The sequence below is a fragment of the Natator depressus genome, chromosome 7 (genome assembly GCF_965152275.1).
Source record: "Natator depressus isolate rNatDep1 chromosome 7, rNatDep2.hap1, whole genome shotgun sequence".
NCBI classification, from domain to species: Eukaryota; Metazoa; Chordata; order Testudines; family Cheloniidae; genus Natator; species Natator depressus.
The window spans coordinates 22,085,809-22,106,897 of record NC_134240.1 but is presented as its reverse complement, the minus strand read 5'-3'; the positions used below and the strand labels follow the sequence as shown (position 1 = coordinate 22,106,897).

At 53.8% G+C, this 21,089-nt stretch overlaps 1 protein-coding gene across 2 annotated transcripts in view; it reads left to right on the top strand.

Moving 5' to 3' along the window:
* The window catches only part of PLXNA1 (plexin A1), a 516,682-nt gene that overhangs the window by 100,073 nt on the left and 395,520 nt on the right, over positions 1 to 21,089 (top strand). For both annotated transcript variants that reach the window (XM_074957636.1, XM_074957635.1), the window contains exon 4: positions 20,760 to 20,900. In XM_074957636.1, coding sequence (XP_074813737.1) covers positions 20,760 to 20,900 — 141 coding nt within the window. The remainder of the gene's footprint in view (positions 1 to 20,759; positions 20,901 to 21,089) is intronic.

Below are 21,089 nucleotides of genomic sequence, written 5' to 3'. Positions count from 1 at the left end.
GGGCTAGAGCCTGAGTCAGCTCTAATTGGCTGTATACAGCCAGTTTGGCTTTGTGCCTCTTCCCCTCTCTAATTTTAAACATGCATTTTTTCATAAGGAAGAGGTAAAAAAATGCCATTTTAGCTGACGGGAAAGTGGTGCTGTATGTTAGGGCAAGGAGAGTTCTGAGGCTGGCGGGCACCACTGGGGACCTATATCTATAGCGTCTTTTGTCATTAGAGTTTTCCATCCCCTTTTTCGCTGTCTCTCAGTGAGAGGTTTTCACTGTCTCTCAATCTTTCCCCCTCAGTTTCCATTGGATCTCCCCCTCTCTCTGAGTCTCCTAGTGCAAACCCATGGTGTTTGCATGGTGCAGTGATTTTGTCTATCCTTAGCTCATGTGCTGGAGCTGTACATGACTGTGTCCCCAAAGTGTGGTCCCAGGTTATCTGATTGTTTTCTCCAGTGTTGACTGCAGATGCACCCATTGCTCATTACACTTGTCTGTGCCTAGGACTGATTACAGGGCTGGGCTCTGGGTGCTCATAGCCCCAAACAGGGGAATAGGCTCCAGGTTCCACAGAGCAGGCCCTGTTTCTTTCAGTCTCTGGTGTCAGGTGATGGAGGCTGTTGTTGAGGCAGTGGGCTTCTGGCTCGGGGTGTAACTGCAGCATGATAGGGTGAGCTTGAAGATGGCTTCCCCCAAGAAGTCCCTTGAGTGTGTTGTGGGTTGCTCAGGGGCACTGCTCAGGAATTACACTAACTGGGTTTTCAGGGACCCAGCTTCCCTGTCTGGAGTGTGGTGAGACCTCAGGGCTGAGCATACTGATAGTAGCCTGGACAGCAGAGACAGGCCAGTGTTGTAAATTGCACAGTGATTTCCATGCAGGGGCCTCCCATTCTTCCAGCCCCAAGCAAGTTGCTGAGTTCTGTTATGTCTCCGGAAGCAGTGTTCCCCTCCTAGAGCTCCCTTCTGGGGTGGGCTGTGTCCGGCCCAGAGGTGAAATGCAGTTCCTCCTCCCATGGCTGTATTTATTGCTCTTGACCAGGGATGGGGATGGGTGGGTTGACAGCTGGGCTCAGCGGGTGTCTCCAGATGTGGAGGGTGTCCGTGTCTCTGTGTGTATGGGTCGCTGATGGTGAATGTCGGAGCCTGAGGATACGCGTGCATAGCAGGGTGTGTGCTGGCAGGTCTGTGGGTACTTCTCTTGCATGGGTGTGTTAAGGGCATAAGTCCCTGTCCCTGCAGGGGTGTGATGATGGTAAAACGGGGGATGTGGTGGCGCTGTGCGGGGTGGGGACTGCACGGATAAGAATGCTTGTGATGCAGTTGGGAGATACTGTATGTGCTTGGTTTGCATGTTGGGGTGAGACTGTGTGACCATGGATGGGTGGGTTTGTTTTGGGGTTGAGTCTGTGTGTATTAGTGGTTGGGGAGCTGTGTGTGCTGGGGAGAGGCTGTTTAAGTGTGGATGCATGTGGTTGTGCTGGGACTTAAGCTGTGTGTGTTTGTGTATGCTAGTGGTTGGGGTATTGTGTGTGTTGGGGAAAGGCTCTGTATGCAGGAGTGTTTGTGTTGGAACTGTGCATGTGTGCACACACACATCAGTAGTTATGGAGCTCTGTGGGGCGGGAGGGAAGTGTTGGGGTGCATCAGTGTGAGCATGAATGATTGGGTTTGTTCAGTGGTTGGGGAGCTGAGTGCGCATGGGGTCTGTTGAGGCTGAGGCTGTGTGCATGTTCATGGTTGTGTGTACCTTAGCCGCTGGGGTGCTGTATGCGCAGAGGGAGATATTCTAAGCCCATGACATATGTGTATGTGTGTTGGCTTCGACCCTGCGTGTATTTGAAGGTATCCCCGTTGGTCTCGAGTAGATAGCCTGGCCTCTCCATCGACGGACCAGGGATTAGTGATGTGAGTAATGTGTGCACATGCTGAGCGGGACTATTAATAACATTCACTTTGAATTTGGTTAGATTAACCAGTGTCATATCTGTCAGTGTCGGTGAGTTGTTAGAGTTTGTTGCTGTTATGAACATTGATTTAGATTAAGTATCTCCCTGTTTTTTGCTTTATTATGCTGATATAATTAAAGTTCCAGTATTCTCTGGCTCACGGCGACGCAGGGTCCGGGATGGAAACCTCACTTGTATTAATCTTTATTAAATGGGAACTGTTTCTCAGAATGAAAGTCAGCAGCTTATCTCCCCCTCCCCAAATACATGGATGAGAAGAAAGTGCCTCTGCCAGGCGTGAGGGAAAAGCGCCCGTGATCACTTGTGGGGGAGGACACCCAGCTGATAAGGAGCTTGGTAGTTCCTTGGTAGTCTCCCACGCTGTGTGTTTTGGGGTAGTCAGGGGGTGGGGATAGAGTTGAGTCAGCATTTCCCCATCGTGCCTTGGGTAACTTTCTGTGTTCCAGGCAATATTTATTTCCAAGACACCTCTGGAATTAGCAGTTTGGTTTCGGTAGCCAGCAAACAGCCATCGGAACTGCTTGCCTTCCGACAACTAGAATATTCTGCAGCCCAATAGAACTTCCATTCCCCACACTAACAGTGTGGGCCAGTCGTTGGAGCACTGGACTGAGCATCAGGAGAGCTGGGTGCTAATCCCATTTTTCTTAGTGCCTGGGCAGATCCCATCATTTCTCTGTGCCATCTGCAAAATGGGGATTGTGATACTTCCCTGTGTTTGCAAGGTGCCTTGAGATCCTGGATGAAGCGCCAGGTATCGTTGTTGATACGATTTACCAAATGTTGTGATTTAGTCAGTAAGCAAAAATAAATAGGATTCAAAAGTCAAGGCAGCTGCATCATCGAACCTGTTGTCTGTTCGCTCTGAGCAGAGTTTGAGTTACTTATGCTAATCCTTCATATGGACAATGGCCATTGAGAGGTAGCGTGGTCTAGTGGACTGAGCATAAAGCTGGGAGCCAGGAACCATATGTTCTAATTCCAGCTCTACCACAATTTGCTGTGTGGCAATCAAGGGTGTTTCTTCGGCCCCTGTTTCTACTGCTGTAAAATGGGGCTAATGAGATAATGACCTAGCCCCATTCCCTAGGGTGATTGTGAGGATTAGCTAGATCAGTGGTTCTCAAAATTCATTGCACCATGACCCCCTTTTGACAACAAAAATTACTACATGACCCCTGGGGCGGGGAAGGCAGCCTGGGGCCTGATCCTAATCCCGTGCCCCGCTGCCCCAGGCTGAAGCCCTTGGGCTTTGGCTTCAGCCCTCAGTGGGCAGCACTCAGGCTTCAGCTTCACCCCCTGGGCTGGAGCAAGTCTAACACGGACTCTGGCAACCCCATTAAAATGGGATCGCGACCCTCTTTGGGGTCCCAACCCACAGTTTGAGACCCGCTGAGCTAGATTATGTCTGCCCAGTGCTCCGAATGGGTAAATTGCCCTGTGCTGTCTCAGTATCATCATTGCAGAAGCTAATGTTCTGCATTGTATTTAGTAAATCTTGTGACATCTCAGGGCTAGACTGACAGCCTGGAGACCAAGGTCCAGGGTGCTGGCAGTGACATGGCAAGCTTCCCCTGGGTTGTGCCTCAGAGCTGCCCTGGAGGGATCTATTAGGGGTGGAAGAGCAGAGACAGCAGGGAGTGAAATAGATGGATAGTTAATCCTCTCTGGGATTGTTTATGACGGAGGAGAGGAAATGAGTGGGAAAGCTCTATCTGCTGGGCTGGGGAGAGCAGAGACCTTTGTGTGTCTGTTGTTGTTTGAAACCAGAGGCCCTCGTTTGATCCCAGCTGGGAAGGCATAACCTGCCCTGCCTGTTAGATGAAGGGCATGAGGGTGGGGAGAGGCTTCCTGGCAGCTGCTCAGGGCAGAAGTTCGCAGGGCTCATCCCACTGGGGGAAGGTGAGCCTGGCAGTGCACAGAGAGGCCGGGGCCATCTGCTCATAGGGCTCATTGGAGAGGCTCAACCCGTGGGCCTGTCACTGAAGCGGAACAGAAACAGCAGGGCTCTGTTGTGCTATGGCACCGCCAGGTATTGGACAGGGATGGGGTGCCATTCCCCTCGTTTTGGTGAATTCCTTCTCTGGGGGCCCACTCATCTGGGAGGGAGGCGCCTTGTCAGCCCTGTTCCATCATGCCAGGGGCCCCCTACAGTTCTTGTTGTGCCACGCTGTTGGCCACAATGGCCATGCGGCAGCAAGGTGCAAGCCAGGGGCATTGCCTTGGGCTAGTGCTGTGAGGGCTGGGAATGAGCCCACCTATCTGGCCATACTGCTCCCAGCTCTGCAGGGTCATGGCCTCTTCAAGGTTGGCCTCACAAAAGAATATGGTCGTACTGTGATCTCACATTGCATCATTGGTGATCTCAAGTGCTAGCCCAGTGATGTTGCATATAGCCTCCCCCATCACGCCATGCAACATGCTGTCATGCCAGATACATACCAGTCATGTTTGGGTGCCCACAATAAACCTGTAGGCTCTGATATTGAGATGGGCAGCGATCCAGGGCTGGTGTTTGTGGGTGGGTGGGAGTCAGAATGATGTATTCCCAGCAGGCTGCAGAGCCCACTGTCCTGTGATCCCTACGGTGTGTGTGGGCTCATGCCCACCATCCCAGAGGCTCCTGAGGTTCATGCCCATTGGTGTCGGCGCACGGGGAGCTTGTGGCCTCTCAGTCGCATGAGATTCTCCACAAAGAAAATTGCACTAATCAATAAAGAAGCCTCCCCCCTGAAATGCTGGCTAATCCCACAGTTCTCCAGAACAAGTCGGGCCATGTTCCATCAGAGATCCCACTGGCAGCCATGATCATGAGGCCCTGTTTGCCCACGGGGGGCCAGCTGCTTGTCTGGAAAGAGACATGTCTGCAATCCAACCGGAGAAGAATAAATTCCTTTGAACAGCAGCTGTTGGAACTGGAGCCAGGGCTGGGAGGGCGGGGGAAGGGTAGAGCAAAGGTAGGCTGGGTCCTGTCCTTTCCTCCGTCTGCAGAAAGCGCAGGCCCAGCACCCTCTTCATGCCACATAGTTTAGATTCCTCTATGGGAATGCAGGGACTGTGGAGCCTCTGTGGAGAGCAGACTTGGCTCAGAGCTTCTCCCATAGTGGCTTGCAGGGAAAGTGGGGGAGATAAACAGCAGCTATGGTGTCAGGAGCCTGCTGGGGTGGTTACATGCTGGGTACGTTCCTTGGGGGGACAGATAGCTCAGTGGTTTGAGCATTGGCCTGTTAAACCCAGGGTTGTGAGTTCAATCCTTGAGGGGGCCATTTAGGGATCTGGGGCAAAAATTGGGGATTGGTCCTGCTTTGAGCAGGGGGTTGGACTAGATGACCTCCTGAGGTCCTTTCCAACCCTGATATTCTATGATTCTATTCTGTGATTCTTGGGAGACTCCACCTCCACACCTGAGAGTGACTCCCTTAGAAAAGGCGCTCTCCTGGAAAACCCACCTTGCCCGGTGGCCCCAGTATGATCGCAGAGACAACATCTTCAGCTGGCATCTGTCTCACATCCCGCTACCAGCATCGAAGCTATGGTAGATGGGGATCATTTGTTAGAGGTTGCTCTCTCTAATCCTTGCCCCAGCTGCAAATCCAAGCCTCAGGCTATTCTGAAGAGAAAATAATTTTCTCTGCTTCAAAAGCCTGTGCACATGCAGCTGGCACAGCCTCCCCTGTTCTTTAAGTTGTTTTGGGTGGGTTTTTGTGCTCTCAGACCCCAAGGTTCAGAGCCCAGGATGAGTCAGGTAGGGGTGACTTGGAGATGTATAGCTTCCCGCACCCAACTCTGCCAGTGCTCCTCAGTCCTGACCCCCAGTCCTCTGCTATTCCAGTCCTGGGCTTCCCCATCCCCAGCTCTGCTGAAATACTGCAATCCTGACCCAAAGCTATTTGAAGGCTGACTCACGCCAGCACCTGTGTCCAACAGTTGGGCACTTGTAGGGGACTCAGCTGCTTCTCAGTCTAACATGGTCTGACAGATGGACAGATGTGTGTGGGGGGATGGGGCTCCCCTTTGGCTGTATCTGCACTAGCATTCCTCTGCGCTCTTCTCACCATCGCTACCCTCAGTGCTGTGGAGGTGACCCCATGGGCCAAACGCCTGTGCCCTGTCCACTCAAGTGCTCTCCCCTTAGCTGGCACTGGTAAGGCAGCTGCTAGTGTAGATGTGGCCTGGGAGGGAGTCCTAGTGAAGAGCCCTCCCCTTTCCTCCCCCAGCCCTGGCTCTGCTGCTCAGCAGTCCTCTCTGGAGTGGGGCGGGACCTAACCATTCCATCCCTGCCACTTCAAAGCAAGGGAAATATGTGTCTTGTGCCCCAGCGGGAGGGCTGGGGGAAGGGGCTGAGATGGCTCTTCCTAGCATGGGTGCTGCTCACTCCCTGCCCCGTCTCCTAAGATAGTCGCCTGCACCAGATCCCACAGTAAGGACCCATCTCTTAGAAATCTGAGATGGGGAAGGGGAGCGAGGGGCTGAGCCTGGCAGCTGTTGGGTGCCACAGGTCTCCTAGTGATTCTTGGGGGTGGGCTGGAGATGGAATGTATATAGAGGGGGGCACCCCCCCTTCCCTCCTGAGTCCCTGTGCTCCAGTACGCACAGAGGGAACCTTCAGTTGTCCCCCCGTGTTTCAATATCGCCCCTCTCCCCAGACCTCTTGTGGATGAGAGCGTTCCTCTTTTGGATGAGACATAAAGCCCAAGTCTTTCCCACGAGTGACCTGGCCAAATCCCAGTGTAGTTAATTCCATTCTGTCTCCCGAAATCCCCCTGCAATTTCAGTTGGATTTCTCCATTTGCTGCCCTAAGCTTTTGTGTGCAGTGTTGCTGTGCCCTGTCAAACAGCTGGCACGTTCCACCCCAGAGGTAGCTGCGTTTGTGGTGGGCCGGGCAGTTCCTGTATGTAGTTTGCAATGTGTTGTGGTTCAGTCAGGATTAGAGGCACAAACTCTATAAGAAATGATTCCCGTCAATAACCTTTCAAATCCTTTGAAGCCCTAACTCCCCCCCCCCACCCACCCCCGCAAGGCACGTGGCTGAGCAGTCAGCTGAGCTTGACGAGTGAACCCTTCCTGCTGCAGCATGAACGTTCAGCCTCTGTTCCTCCCACCTGCCTGGTCCCTGCTGCTCTGAGCCCTGCTGGGAAGCGGGGCAGCCACCACAGCAAAATTCTTCTGTTATTAATAGAAAAAACCCCAAACAACCAGAGCCTGAAGTGCAGAGCATGGAGCGTGTGACCCAGCCCCAACCCCAGGCTTGTCTTGGCTCAGGAGAGCCTGGGCTTGTTGACTTGGGTTTCCGCTGCTCGCTGGCTCAGCCATCCATCTGGGAGGTTTAGAAAGGGAAAGGTGCAGTTCCTTCTGCTGGGCAGTGTAGTATGTGTGCATCTGTCCTGTGTGCACGCGTGTGTGTTGTGGGCAGTCACATGGTGCTAGAGAGGAAAGTGGTGGGGGGCGGGGGAGGGGATGGGGACGGATGACAAAGCCAGAAACAAAGCCGGAGCCCTGTCCGCCAGTTACCTCCAGGTTCGGATCTCAGCTGGGCCAGCAGTGACCAAAGCTAATTCCTATCTGGCAGCAGCTCACTGGCCCACCTGACGGGCGGTTGAGCTCAGCCTGCTTCCCTGAAGATACGTCTCATATGCTACTTCTGCCTCTGACCCAGTGGTGGATTAGCCACTGGGCCAATGGGGCCCGTGCCTAGGGGCCCTGGCCAATTGGGGGGCCCTGAAAAATGGGTGCCCCCGCGCCCTGACCCCACTCTGCCCACCTGCCTGGCGCTCCAGCTGCTCCCCGCACCACGACTCAGCTCCCTGGCTAGAGTACCAGGCGGGCAGAGCGGAGCAAGCCCCATGCCCCGACCCCAATTCCCTGGCAGAAGCGTGGGGGGGGGGGGGACGACTGCAGGCGGAAGGGGTGGGGAGGGACCCTCACTTGCTCTGTCTCAGGGGCCCCACAAAACCCTAATCCGCCCAGGGGGCGGGCAGTGAGGGCAATGCTGGGGATGGTGTTGGGGTTTGCCTCTGCTCTTAGGATAAGCAGAGGGTTGCTGTCTCTGGGCCTCTCATTCTAACCCATTTCACCAGCACTGACTGTCCCCTACAGGAGCCCTGTGTCGCCAAAGACTGCCTCTGCTCAGCGCCCCCACCTACCCAGCCTGTCCCTTTGCCCTCCAATAGCTTCCGCATGGCAGCTGCTGTGAGTGGCCCAGGGCGAGCTAGGAGCTGGAAGGGAACCTGTGCCTCCCTATCCCCTCCAGCAGGTGTACGGGCCGAGCACAGACCAGAAGGGAGTGGGGGAGGGAAGGGGAGGGCCCTTTGAAAAGCAGTCCCATAAATAAGCCCCTCTTGCGTTGGCCCGTGGAACTGGAAAGGGTCCCCATGAAAAGGCTGCAAAGTGTGTTTCAGGCAGATAAGTCCCTGCCTTTGAAGTATGGCAGCGGGCTAAAGCGCCCCATCTTGTAGCTGCTGCCAGCCACCGAGAATTAATCACAGCCACGCACAGATAAGAGTACAAAGCAACACGAGTGCTGTGCCAAGGGGGGTAGGGACCGGCAGGGGGATGGCTCTGGAGAGGGAGGGGCCCTCAGTGGGGAGAGACAGATGGGGTGGGACCCAGGGATGGGCGAGGGAGGGGACGGGATGCTGAATTCAGGGAGGAAGGGACTCGGGGAAGCGGGAGGAGAGCCAGGGTAGGGACCAGGGAGAGGGAGGTGGCTGTGGGGAGGGAAGGTGTGACCCCTATCTAAGGAGGCGGGGGACACTGAGGGTCAGGTCCCCTTCCCCGGCCTCTTTTGTTTCCACATCGTGGTGTTGCTGTTTGATCATCAGCCTTGTTTGGGAGCACCCCCCTAATTCCCTGTCTTGATAGGATGCTTCATCCTCAGCAGAGCTACTCTGAGTGTGAAACATTGAGGCCTCCTCCCTTCCTCTCCCCCATGGAGTGAGGTGGCTTTTTGTGAGGCTGGGCTGGGAGGTGGGCTCAGGCAGAGCTGAGGTGCAGGCTGGGGAGAACCAGGGGCACAGCAGCGGAGGGTGAAATTCAGCGAGCACCATGGACTTCTTTCCGCAGTGCATGTTCTGGGGTCCAGCCGTCCCTCCCAGCTGGAGTGCTTTCTGGTGCAAGTGCCAGATTGAAGCGCTTTCTGGGAGCCTAGACAGCTCCGGCACTGTGAGGGGAGAAAGAGCCAGCTGGATCCAGGCCAAGGGTGGGAGTGGCTGAGAATTGCTTCCATCTGGCTGCTGCTTGGGACATATGTGTAATGAGTTGGTGAGTCTCAGTGCAATTACCAAATGCCGAACTCTCCTGTTCCTCCTACGAGGGGATTCTCTGGGGCAGGCGCAAGGCCTTTGGGGGCGAGGGGAGCTTGCCCTACTTCTCCTGCCCATGCTCTCTCTGACCTTCAGGCAGAGGGGCTGCAATCTCCAGGGCTGTCACCAGCATAAGATGCACCTTCTAAACCTGGCCTACCCTGGGAAATACAGTGTTGGCAGGGCTGGCCATGGTTACCATTGTGTCAGCTGGAGGGGCATAACCCTGGAGGGAACCCTTTGGACCTGAGAATTAACTGTGCCCAGGTGGCCTAATATTAAACACAAGGCCTTGTCTACACAGATTGTTCAACCTTGTGTAAATCAACATGTTCTAATCCAGTGTAACTTCCCTCTGTGGACAAGGTCTAAGGACATGAGCCAAACTGGCCCTTCTGCTTATGCGCTGTATCACATACTGCCTAGTGACCTATTTGGCTAGCCCTTGCATTGTTCCTCTAAGTACCCTACCTCCTCCTAGTTAAGAGAACGGGTGCTCTGGGGTCTGGGTATGGCCAGCCCCAGCAAGTGCGGAGCTCCGAGGAAATCCTCTGACACGGATAAAATCCGAGAATTAGTCCAATGTGTTGTAGACTTTCCCCAGGCAGCTGTGTGCTTTCTCCCACACCATCCCCAACACTTGGTGCACACTCCGTGAACTAATGCGTAAAGCCCTGTCCTCCTTCACAGTCTTCCTCCAAGTCCTACTTCTGCTGTGACGCTGCCAGCTATTGACAGCGAGGGGGACGGTCAGTGAGGGGCTGCAAAATATTGAAACCTTCTAATGGATTCACATCCACTGAGTTGTGCCCACTGTTAGTGTCTGAGAAATATGTTCTCATTACTGTCCCCCAGCTCCCAACTGACATGCTCACCCACTGCATCGTCTCTTCATATTGTAAGTTCCTTATGGCAGAGATTGTTGACATGTCTGTACGGTGCCTAATGCCCTGGGGCCCAGATCCTGCCTGGAGCTTTTGGGTGCTCCAGTAATAGGAATAGTTATGCAGGAAAAAAAAACTATGTTAAAAGAACGTTAATGTTCCAAAGTCAAACCCTTGAAAGTTAGGAAATGCCACAGTTAAGGTGGACTGTGCAACCCCGTGTGTATACACTGTGATAACCATGTCTGAGGTCACAGAGGGAATCTGTGTCAGAGCCAGGAATTGAATTTAGTTTGCCAGGATCCCAGTCCAGTGTCTTCCTTTCTCTTTTTGCAGCCTTTTGCCTCATTGAGTCTCCGTCTCATGCACTGAATGTTGTGGGGGTCCTGTAGAACAGCGGTTCTCAAACTGTGGGTTGCGAACCCAAAGTGGGTCTTGACCCTCTTTTAATGGGGTCACCAGGGCTGGTGTTAGACTTGCTGGGGCCTGGGGCTGAAGCCAAAGTCTGAGCCCTACTGCCCAGGGCTGAAGTTGAAGCCAAAGGGCTTCAGGTTACAACCCCCCTGCCCAGGGCTTAAGCCCTTGAGCTTTGCCTGCCGCCTACCCCCCGGGTAGCGGGGCTTGGGCTTGGGCCCTCCTGCCCAGGGTCGTGTAGTAATTTTTTGTTGTCAGAAGGGGGTTGCAGTAAAATGAAATTTGAGAAACACTGCTGTAGAACAAACAGCATATGATCATGTAGCTAGAGTGCATCATGCAATGCTTAGTGTTCCTGTCACCATGCTAAGCCCCATTATGTCATCAGCCAGGATCGCCATGTGATGATGCAAAGGGACTGATTACGTTGCTGTGTCCCAAAATAAGAGTCCACCCATTTGAGTGGGGAATAACATTTCCCTGTGATGACTGGCAGCCGGACCTGGCCTTCCCAGCTGAGGGTCCACCAATCACACCTCTCCTGGAGGGAAAGAGCACCACAGGAAACCTTTCGACCCTGTCTTGGGAGCGGTGGGGGGCAGTCTGAAGCCTTGAGAAACTTCTAAAAACCTCTTGTGATATTTACAATTGCTCATCCTGTGATGTACTGCTATGTCAGTGTGGGGGAAGTGGCATCGGGTTAGGGCATGTAGGAGTATTGGCTGCCTGGCAGGATGCAGAGCAGTTAAAACCATGTGTCACAGGGGAGTTTCCCAGATGGGACTGTACACTCCATCTACCCCCGACTCACAACCACATTCCCCTCCACAGACTGTTCATGTATTAGGGTCCCCAATGTCCAGGCTGTGCAGTGCATGCTGGGAAGGCACATTCTGATGCCCTGAGATACCTTTGGTGCTTAGGGAATGTTGATCAGCACTGCATCATGGTTCCCAGCATCAGTGTATCAATGCAGTGGCTGTCCGCTGAAGCATAGAGCTGGGAAGGTGGCTGGCCTAGCAGTGTGCACCGCAGCCGTGTCTCAGTCCTGTCTCTCCGCACACTGTGAGGGTCTCCATCTGGGATCGGACTGTTTGCAGCTTTTTTCTAACAGTCGCAGTTGTAGCTGCTCCATCCCCATAACTCGCTCTTCTATTGGGTTTGGACATGTTCTGAACAGCTCCTTGATCCTGAGCACTTGTTAGGGTGCTTCAAGTGGAGCTGATGCAAAATCAGAGCAAGACAGGAATTGGAATCTATGGGGCGGTGGAAGGGTGCGGGAAGCCAACTAAACCTCAGCCAGAGGAATGGCTCTGTTTAGCCACAAACCTCTGAGATAGGCCATGAACTAACCGTAATCTTGCTGTGAATGGGGTTGGGTTGACTTGCCATCAACCATTGGCTACCTATGACCTGCCTCCCTGTGCTGGGGTTAGTGTCAAGCTGAGGGGAGGCCATTTGTCCCCTGAAAAACTAGTCATAATGGCCTGTCCTGTCTTGTCACCTGGAGAATGACAATGACTTATAATCACCTGCAGAAGAGCTCTGTGTAAGCTCAAAAGCTTGTCTCTCTCGCCAAGAGAAGTTGGTCCAGTAACAGATATTTTCTCCCCCACCTTCTCTCTTATAATCACACAGCCACTTAGGAACTGAGGAATAGCTGCAGCATGGGACCAAGGGTCCATTGAGTCCCGTATCACTTTGCCTACCATGGAATATCAGACCACTGCTCTCTTTAGGCTGGAATCCCACCTCCAGCTTGGGCTGCTATGGGATACTTTTGCATGAAGTTAGAACCCCTGTAATGCACACAATTGCCCAGTCTATGCAATATCACATTGAGGGTTATGGAGAAGATTCTTTTCTGACCCCTTCAAATGTTTGGCATACACCATGGAACATGAGATCTGGTTTCCCTTGGCAACTCGAGCTACAAATGTTGTTATTAGCAGTCCTGAAACCATCCAGCCCTTTCAAACCTCCTGCCAGTGTCTGACCCTGATCTCCACCTGAGGTGACTTGCAGAGGTCAGTTTAGCACTGCCCTTTGGAGCCTGTATCTTTATCAAGGTGTGTCTCCTTTAGATAAGCACCTGCTTCTGGCATGCTGAGCATGGTTCTGGCTTAGCTGCAACCTTTGCTGGCTGGGTCCTGCTGCTCTTTTGCTCCTTGGGAGTAGATGTCCCCCATTAATGTTGAGTTCAGTTTAAGAGGAAAAGAGCTGAGAAATAAGGCAGAGTGCCAGGGAGTGAATGTGTGTGTAGGGCAGTGGTCCCCAACCTTTCTGTGGGAATAGCACATTCCTAGTCTCAACAGACTGTGGTGGGCGCCAAACACCCCGCCTCTGAAATGCTGCCAAGAAGCGGCAGTGGATAGAAGTCTTGCCACCAAAATGCTGCCGAGAAACGGCAACGCATTTCGGCGGGCGGTTCTCAGGCAGCCGCGCTCGGCGGCGGCATTTCGGCGGTGCGGTGTCCTGTGGGCGCACACAACTGCCCCGGCGGGTGCCATTCTGCCCACAGGCACCACGTTGGGGGCCCCTGGTGTAGGGAGACAAGAAAGCAGCAGGTTCTGCATATTGCATTTCAGGAATGTCATCCCCTCCCTTAAGCTCCTCCTGGCCCATGCTTGGATGTAACCTTCCCAGACCCTGCTTCCTGTTCCCACAGGGAGTCAGCTCTGCTTGCACCTGTCTCTGACACTTCTACCCAGAGATCAGGAGAGGAAGGACAGTCTTGTGATTAAGGCACTATATCAGGCTCTGCCACAGACTCCAGAGTGTGACCCCTCTCTGCACTTCATTTTTCTCATCTGTAAAAGGGGGCTGGTGAGACTCGCATTGACCTGCCAGGCATGGGTATTCTTAATGTAATTGATGTTTGTAAAATGCTTTGAGATTCTTGGAGAGAGGGTGCTTTGGAAAGGCAAAGTATTATAACCTCCAAGGTGACTGCACGCAGTCCTTTTCTTGATCATCTTCAGGAGTTCTCCTCTCCCACTGTATGTGTGTCGTGGGGAAGAGGACTCCCCTGCGACACAGAGAGAATACGTCTCTAGAATGCACATCCCATGCCATTGCACTGCTGTGTCCGTGTATCCCGCTGCTGCAAAGCTGACCTAGCTCACTCGGCAGAGTCACGCGCTCAGTTAGGATTCATTTTCAAGCAGTTTTTAAAACTTCTGATGAGGGGTTTTGCTGGGTGCTTCTGTGATAACCTGACGGGCACACTTCCACAAGCCCCAGGCCTTGGTCTGCAAAAGTGCTGCCCCTTTGATTGCAAAGGAAAATCCTCTGATTGCTCGCATGGAAAGGGAGACCAGCTCCTGACCTGCTATTTGCACATGCCCCCATGGAGATACTTTTGCACGTGTATTACTTGCAAACCAGCCTCAGGCTACTAGCAATTTTTTAGAGTTGGTCCCTTAAAAATCTCACCCTGTAATTTCCTTGTTCCAGTCTCCTCCCATGTTTGGGTCATTCCTTCCAGAAATAGCAGCCCCACTGCCATGGCAGCAGAGGTAACAGCTTGATCTAGTTCCTCTGGGATAGCACTGCACCCAGCAGGGGAGCACTTGGGCTGCTGGCCTGTGTAAATTTGGACAGGGATGGTTCCAGGGAGCAGTGTCTGTGCTGCTTCTGCCCAGACAACCAGCACTTTTCGCTTCAGGGAGAGGAAGGAGCTGGAAGAGCTCTGCTCATGCACAAGATGGAAAGGATTGGGTTGTATCAGGGAAGAGGAGGGGAGGGTAAGGAGTCCATTCAGATCAAAGGGACAGACTGCATCCATCCTGTGCCTTGGGATCTTGTGGATCTTGAGTACTTTGGGCCTTGTGGTTGTTGAGACGTTGCTCTGCAGTGCAGTGTGCTAGTCTCATGGCTTGATCAATGCGACTCAGCTGGCTTGGGTCATTGGCCCATTTCCTCAGTTCTGCTTCTCACTTGGGATTGAGCAAAGTCAAAAGCTTGAAATGAAACTGCCAAATTTTGCCTGGTTGGAGGCAGGGCACCTCTCGAACCCTCCTTGTTTAGCTTAAGGGTTCCCACCTGGCCCCCTGAATCAGCCCAGCTTGGCATGAAATCCACCCAGCTCTGCTCATATCCGTTGATTGCTTGAAGAATTCATGCCTCTGAGCTAGGTGTTGGGGTTGCCGCGTTCCCTGGAGCAGTGGGGTTTGACTGCGTTGTACATTTTGCTGAGTGAGTGGTCTGTGTTTGTTCAGTGGTGTCCATGCTAGAGATGGCACTGTTGCAATGCTGTGGGGGCTCCATGTCCTGCAGATGAAACACGGCGCAGGTAGCCTCCCCTAAACAAGAGAGGTTTCCCAGAGGATTTCGTGCCTTGGATTGTCCTCTGGAGCTAGCTGGTGCAGCTCACCGAGAACAAGGCCCTACAGTCTGAAGGGAGTTCTAATGTTCAACCACACATTTATTTGTGGTGAGGTGTTTTTGGGGATCTCCCTATTTTCCCTCCATCGCCCAGCATGGCTCCCCAACCTGGCCAGCACCCGCTCTTTTTGGTTCCCTCTGGCACGCCTTGTGTTAACAGTGGTGGGCAGAAGAGGCTGCACCTTTCCTAGGGCCTTAACGTACTGCTCCTGCTGGCCTTCCGGCAGAGAGACCCTCCCCATGTGGCTTCTCCATCTCAGCCGGCCCTTCAGGGACTCGGAGTCCCTTCTTCTCCTGGGGGGCCTCCTTCCAGCCTCCCCTTTGCCTCTCTCCCTCTGTGATACAGCGCATTAAGGCTGCTGCCTGAAGCCAGCCTGTAACTCCTGGCTGCGGACTCAGCTCAGCTCACACAAGACAGGCAGAACGAGGGCAGGAATTCTGAGTGAGAAATTAGCATGAGTAATTATTAGTATTGGGTAATTATCAGCATCAGGATGAGGAGAAAGGTTAATAGAGTTTTTTTTGGTAACGGTCTTTTCCCCTGGGTGAAGGAGAGCAGGGTAGGCAGGAAGAAACATGGTTCCTGGGGGGAGGGAGGGGTTTGCTATGATTAACCTGCATCCTCCTCCCCATCCTTCAAATACCCCCCACCCACTGGAGATGGGAGGTGGAAGCAGATTCCTCAGAGCTGCCTGTAGCAAAGTTCAATGGCTGTTGCCTTTTAGAGGGTACGTTCTACATGTGACAGCCTGGTTGTACCAGAGTTTCCCCGTCCTAACAGCTGAAGGCTTGGAAAAACCCCCCATAGACTACAAGGTCCCATCGCATCCATTCCCCCATGAGGCCCAGGGCAGGGCAGGTATCCCCTAGTCTGATTCTCTAGTCCAGTTTTAAATCCCGCCCCCGCAAAGTGTTGGTTCTCCTGCCCCTTCCCTGCAAGGAAACTTTCCCAGTTTAGCCCATCTCACTGTGGGAGAGGTTTTCCCTCTCCACTTTCTCTCCTTCTCCCAGCCTGTTTCTGAATTAAAAATAAAAGTGAAGGGGCTAGACCGTAATCCTGTTGGGCATGATGCCTTCCCCGGGGGTGGGGGTGGTGAGGGTTTGGGGAGCTAGGGTGGGTGAGGTGCACCGTAGAAAGCCTTCCCCAGGGGTGAGGGTTTGGGGAGCTAAGGTGGGTGAGGTGCACCGTAGAAAGCCTTCCCCAGAGGTGGGGATGGTGAGGTGCATTGTTGAAAGGTTCCCCCACTCCTGGAACGTTGCGCTCCCTAAGCCTTTCACTCCCTTTAATTTACCTACTATGAACTGTAAGTGATACTTCGGACCCTTAAAAGTCCTCCCCTCTTCCCCCCCCCCCCCCCACCTTAGGGCCCTTTGACAACCCAGTAGTAGTTTAATCCCCCCTTCCCACTGCCTCTCAACCTTCAATTCTGTGCTCCCAGACCCCTAAGCTGCTGGATGTTGCCTTTGACACTGCCCGTCTGCTGCCTCTGGCCTCTCCTTTCGCAAGAGAAGAGATGCCCATCTGCAAGAGAGTTGTGTGTCTCTGTCTGCCTGCCTTGGTGAGGGTCATGTACTCCCTTCCAGTGTGTGTCGCGCTATTAGGGGCTCAGCTCCATCCCTCTTTGGCCTGGAGCAATTATTCTGAAGCTTTTCCTGAAGCCTTGCATTAGCTCGAAGTGCTTAACGTCTGTTATTTTTAATGTCTCTTTCTATTTCCCAGCACTGCACACTGCAATAGTGTAATGGGGAAATTACCCCGCTAGTTAAAAATTACTGACGGAGTGACAGCCACCCATAGATCTATTTTAAAACCAGGGTAAAACTATATTGATTTCTTGGCGCTGTGACTGTGGCCTGTAAAAGGGTTGGAAAGGAAGGTGCATTTGTGACATTGCCACAGCCCGTGGGAGAGCCCGTGCCAGATTGCAGGGGAAAGTGAAGGAGGTGCCCATGGCTTTGATGCTGTGTGTGTGGGGATGGGCAGGACACAATCAGCCCCAGCTCTCTATTCAGGGCACCCTGCCTGCTAGGAGCCCGAACGCTGTGTGCATCAGGAGTTCGGGGAGCTGGGACTTGCGCTCAGCCCCTATTGGTGCTGGTTGTTATTTGTATTGTGGTAGTGCCTAGGAGCCCCGGTCGTAAACCAGTACCCTGTTGTGCTAGGTGCTGTACACACAGACAGCCTCTGCCCCTGGACAGTGTGGGTTGTACTCCCTTCAGGTCAGGGTGGGGAAGCTTTTGGCCAGGCTTTTGCCATTAGGCACAGACAGCGCTTACCCCTTGTGAAGCACTTTTCATTAGAGCACCATCAGGCAGTGCCTGCTAAAATAGGGCAGGAGCATTATACCTTTTGCAGAGACACGGGGAGGTGACTTGCAAAGGGTCATGTCTGGAGCTGGGGCTGGAGCCAGGAATAGAGCTCAGGTGCCCTGACTCCTGGCGTGCTGCTCTGTTCCCCGCGCAGCACTGTTGGGTGCTCTAGTGCTGGGTGCACCCCGGAAGCTTTGCTCTTGTTTGGGTTCTGAGGGAGGATCAAACCTGAGGTCCCAAATCTGAGCAGAGGGGTACCCAGAAAGGTGCAGAGGGGGAAGGGAACAGAGGCATCATTAATGGGAAGGGGAGCATTCCTTTGAGGGGCATAAAATGGAGTGTTAGTAATGGGGAGGGGACTGGTGCCTTTGTCAGCAAGGGGAAGGGGAGCAGAAGCCCAGCTGTGGCAGGGAAGGGAGTGGAGGCCTAGTTGGGGGTGGGCTGGGGAGCACTGGTGACGGGGTGGGGAGTGCTGGTAAGGGGGAGGGGAGCAGGGCCCATGCCGACCACACAGCAGGGAACATTGGTAATGGGGAGGGGAGCAGGGCCCATACCGATGGCACGGCGGGAAGCACTGGTAACGGGATGGGGAGTGCCAGTAAAGGGGAGGGGAGTGCAGCGCTTGCAGGAGAAATCAGTGGCTACAGGCACACACTTCAGCTCCTGCCTGCGGCTCCCCAAGCAGCTGTCAGCTCCTCCCTGCAGAGTTACACTCTGTCCATAGGCCCCAGTGCCCCACACCCTGCGAGGGGGCAGCCCATCTCCCCACCACGTGGAGCCCTCCTCTCTCTAGTAGCTCAGGGGTGTCTCTCTTAATTAAATACATTTGTTTTGTAAAACTGACTAAAAATAATCCGGGGCTGGTGCATGCGGGATGCTGGTGGTGAATCAAAGGCGCCGCTCTAATTAAACAGGCCCTGGTTTGTTTGTGAGCCGCATACATTTCCATGCTAATGAACCGCATACTGGGATCCTGCCTTTCCAGCCCCGTATCCTCTGCCTGATTGGGAACTATGCAAATGCTGGAGTCTGTTTATTGCAGCGGGGACTGCAAAGCTTTCAGCAGGCTTTGGGGTGCTGGGGAGGGCAGGAGGGGGTTACTCTGCAGGGGTTGGAGAAGCTAATTTTTGTTGTCCCTTTGCTTTTAGCAGCCAGTGCATTGGATGTTTTGGGGCAGGGTTTGTGCTGTGAAGGCTCCGAGATCTCTTGCCTGGCACTCCCCATTTGTCCCGGCAGGAGCATGGCTCTGGTTACTAGCCAGTGTTCTGTTTCCCATTTGCTAGAGGTGAACAAGCCTGTCTCTCTGCCTGCACCCCAAGAGACTCACTGGTGCGAGGAACATGCCCACAAAGGCTCTGGCCTGTCCCGAGGCTGCTTTTATCATCTGAATGCCAGATCCATGCAGAATGGCAATGTCCCACTCCCAGGGGCCAAGGGCTAAGAGTGAGTGAGTGACAGGGTCATGGGCGCTGGCTTTGTTAGCAGGGCCAGGAGGCTCTGGAGGACGCCCCTTTCTCTGTATGTCTGGATTCCTCCTGGGAATGGGTGTGGGGCATCCTGCTCCAGTTCTGAGATGCTTTCTCCGTGGAGGCTGCTGAAGGCCAGGGGCTGCTAGATTCTGCTAGGTTCCCAGGCTACCCCATTAGCTGAAAGTGGAAGTGGCAAATATCCCCAGTGGCTGGAGACAGGACACTATATGGGGAGGGCTCTGAGTTACTGCAGAGAATTCTTTCCCACGTGTCTGGCTGGTGGGTCTTGCCTACATGCTCATGGTCTACTGATCACCATATTTGGGGTTGGGAAGGAATACATTCCCTCCTCTTCCCCCCCCCCCCCCCCAGTCAGATTGGCAGAGACCTTGTGTGTGTGTATGTTGCGGGGGGGGGTCGCCTTCCTCTGAAGCATGGGGAAGGGGCACTTACTGGTCTGAACTAGAGTAAATGGTGGGGTCTCAGTAACTTGCAGTCTTTAAATCATGATTTGAGGATGGCAGGAACTCAGCCAGAGGTTCAGGGTCTATGACAAGAGTGGGTGGGTGAGGTTCTGTGGCCTGCAATGTGCAGGAGGTCAGACTAGATCATCACAGTGGTCCCTTCTGCCCTTAAAGTCTGTGAGTGTAAGTGTTCGTTGCAAGCAGGGAGGGGCAATTGGGTTCAGAGAACTAGCCCTGCTGAATTTAACCCCCACCTTGTGGGTGACTGTCCCAGTAGTGCTCCTACTGTGGTTATTGCCAGTAGAGTGAGAAAGCAAGGCATTTAGGAAGAGTTTTAATGTAAAAGGGAGCCATAAAGGGATTAAAACATTTGCTGTGACCCTGCCACAGCTCAGGGAACAGAGCTGCTTTCTGAACCTCTGCTGACCCTGTCTTCTCTCTGTTGTACAGTGGGATCCCTAGACCTTCCTAGGCCCAACCCAGAATTACTCCTTGAAGCCTTGAGACCTTCCTTGAATCTCAAGGGAGACTGGCCTATGGAGGTGGTAGCCCTTTCTGGGTATTACTGTGTCAAATCCCCCTGCCCCTTGTCAGACATGGCTCAGTTCTGGGCTCTTCTGTACAAGGGGCACCACATCCCAGAGCAAGGGGGCACAAGGCCCTTTCTTCACAGCTCTGGGGACACTGACCTGGGAATTCTGGCCGCCTCCACGCTCAAAAGATATTGACAGACTGGAGGGAGCTCAGAGGAAAGCAGCAAAAATAACCAGGTGGCTGCCGGGCTTGGCTTCTGGGGAGGGATGAACAGAGCGAAGAAGTCTGCATAGTCTGGCTGAATGACGATGAATGGGAAGGCAGTTTCTGCCTGTGCCTCTCTGAGAGGGTAAATGCCAGAAGGGATTGGCTGCCTGAGACTGAGCCAGTGGGGTGGAATGAGGAGCAGTGGGATGAAAGTGAGCAAAGGGAAGTGTGGGATGAGTAAATGGCAGGATTTCCTGATACTGTCCCAAGGGCGACAGCCCCGTTGCTAGGGATGTTGACAACTGAACTCTGGGACTGGAGAACAGACTGAGGGCACAGTCTTGCCCTGGGTGGGCCTACCCCCAGCGCCCCGCTCTGCTTGTGTGCAGATTGTGTAGGAGAAAGGAGGGGCCCCGGGAAAGTGGTGCATTACATCTGCCAGATGGCAGAGAGGGTCTGGAGAGCTTTCCTGAGCCTGGGCTGCTGCTCCGGTGCTTCCCTGAGGCAGACAAAGCCCCTCCAAGGCCTGGAGCCTGAGGGTCTTTCTCACCGGGTTGATTTCTGCCGCTGTCTGATTTTCATGAAGTCAGCAATGGCCCTTGTCACCGCTTGTGATCCTGGCTGGAAACCGCGCAGGGCGGAAACTTGTGGAAGGTGACAAGGTGGAGTGTTGGGGGAAGGGGAGATTGAGGCCTCCTGACTCAGGTCCATGCGTGATTGAAACCCCTCTGTGCATGCCTCATTGCTGTGATTGCAGCGTTTCCCCTCCCTGAGCCACTACAGAGTGACCCTGCATGGGAGACCGTGCTAATCCTCTCCCCTCTCCTCCGCAGATCCTGGTGGACTTGGCCAGTCCCAGCGGGCGCCTGGCACTGCAGTATGAGAACGTCGTGGCCCACGAGGGCAGCTCCATCCTGCGAGACCTGGTGCTCAGCCCCGACCGCCAGCACATCTATGCCATGACTGAGAAACAGGTAACTGCCCAGGAGGGAGAGGCAGGGCTTGCTCTGCTTCACCAGCAAGATCAGTGTGAAGTTGGCAGCTGAAGGGACCAGCCTGTGCTGCACTCGGCAGCAGCCATCTCACCCCGATCCTACAAGAGGGAGGGTCCCAGCCTGCTCCTATCACCGCAGTGCCCAGGCACCGAACACAGGAGTAAGCAG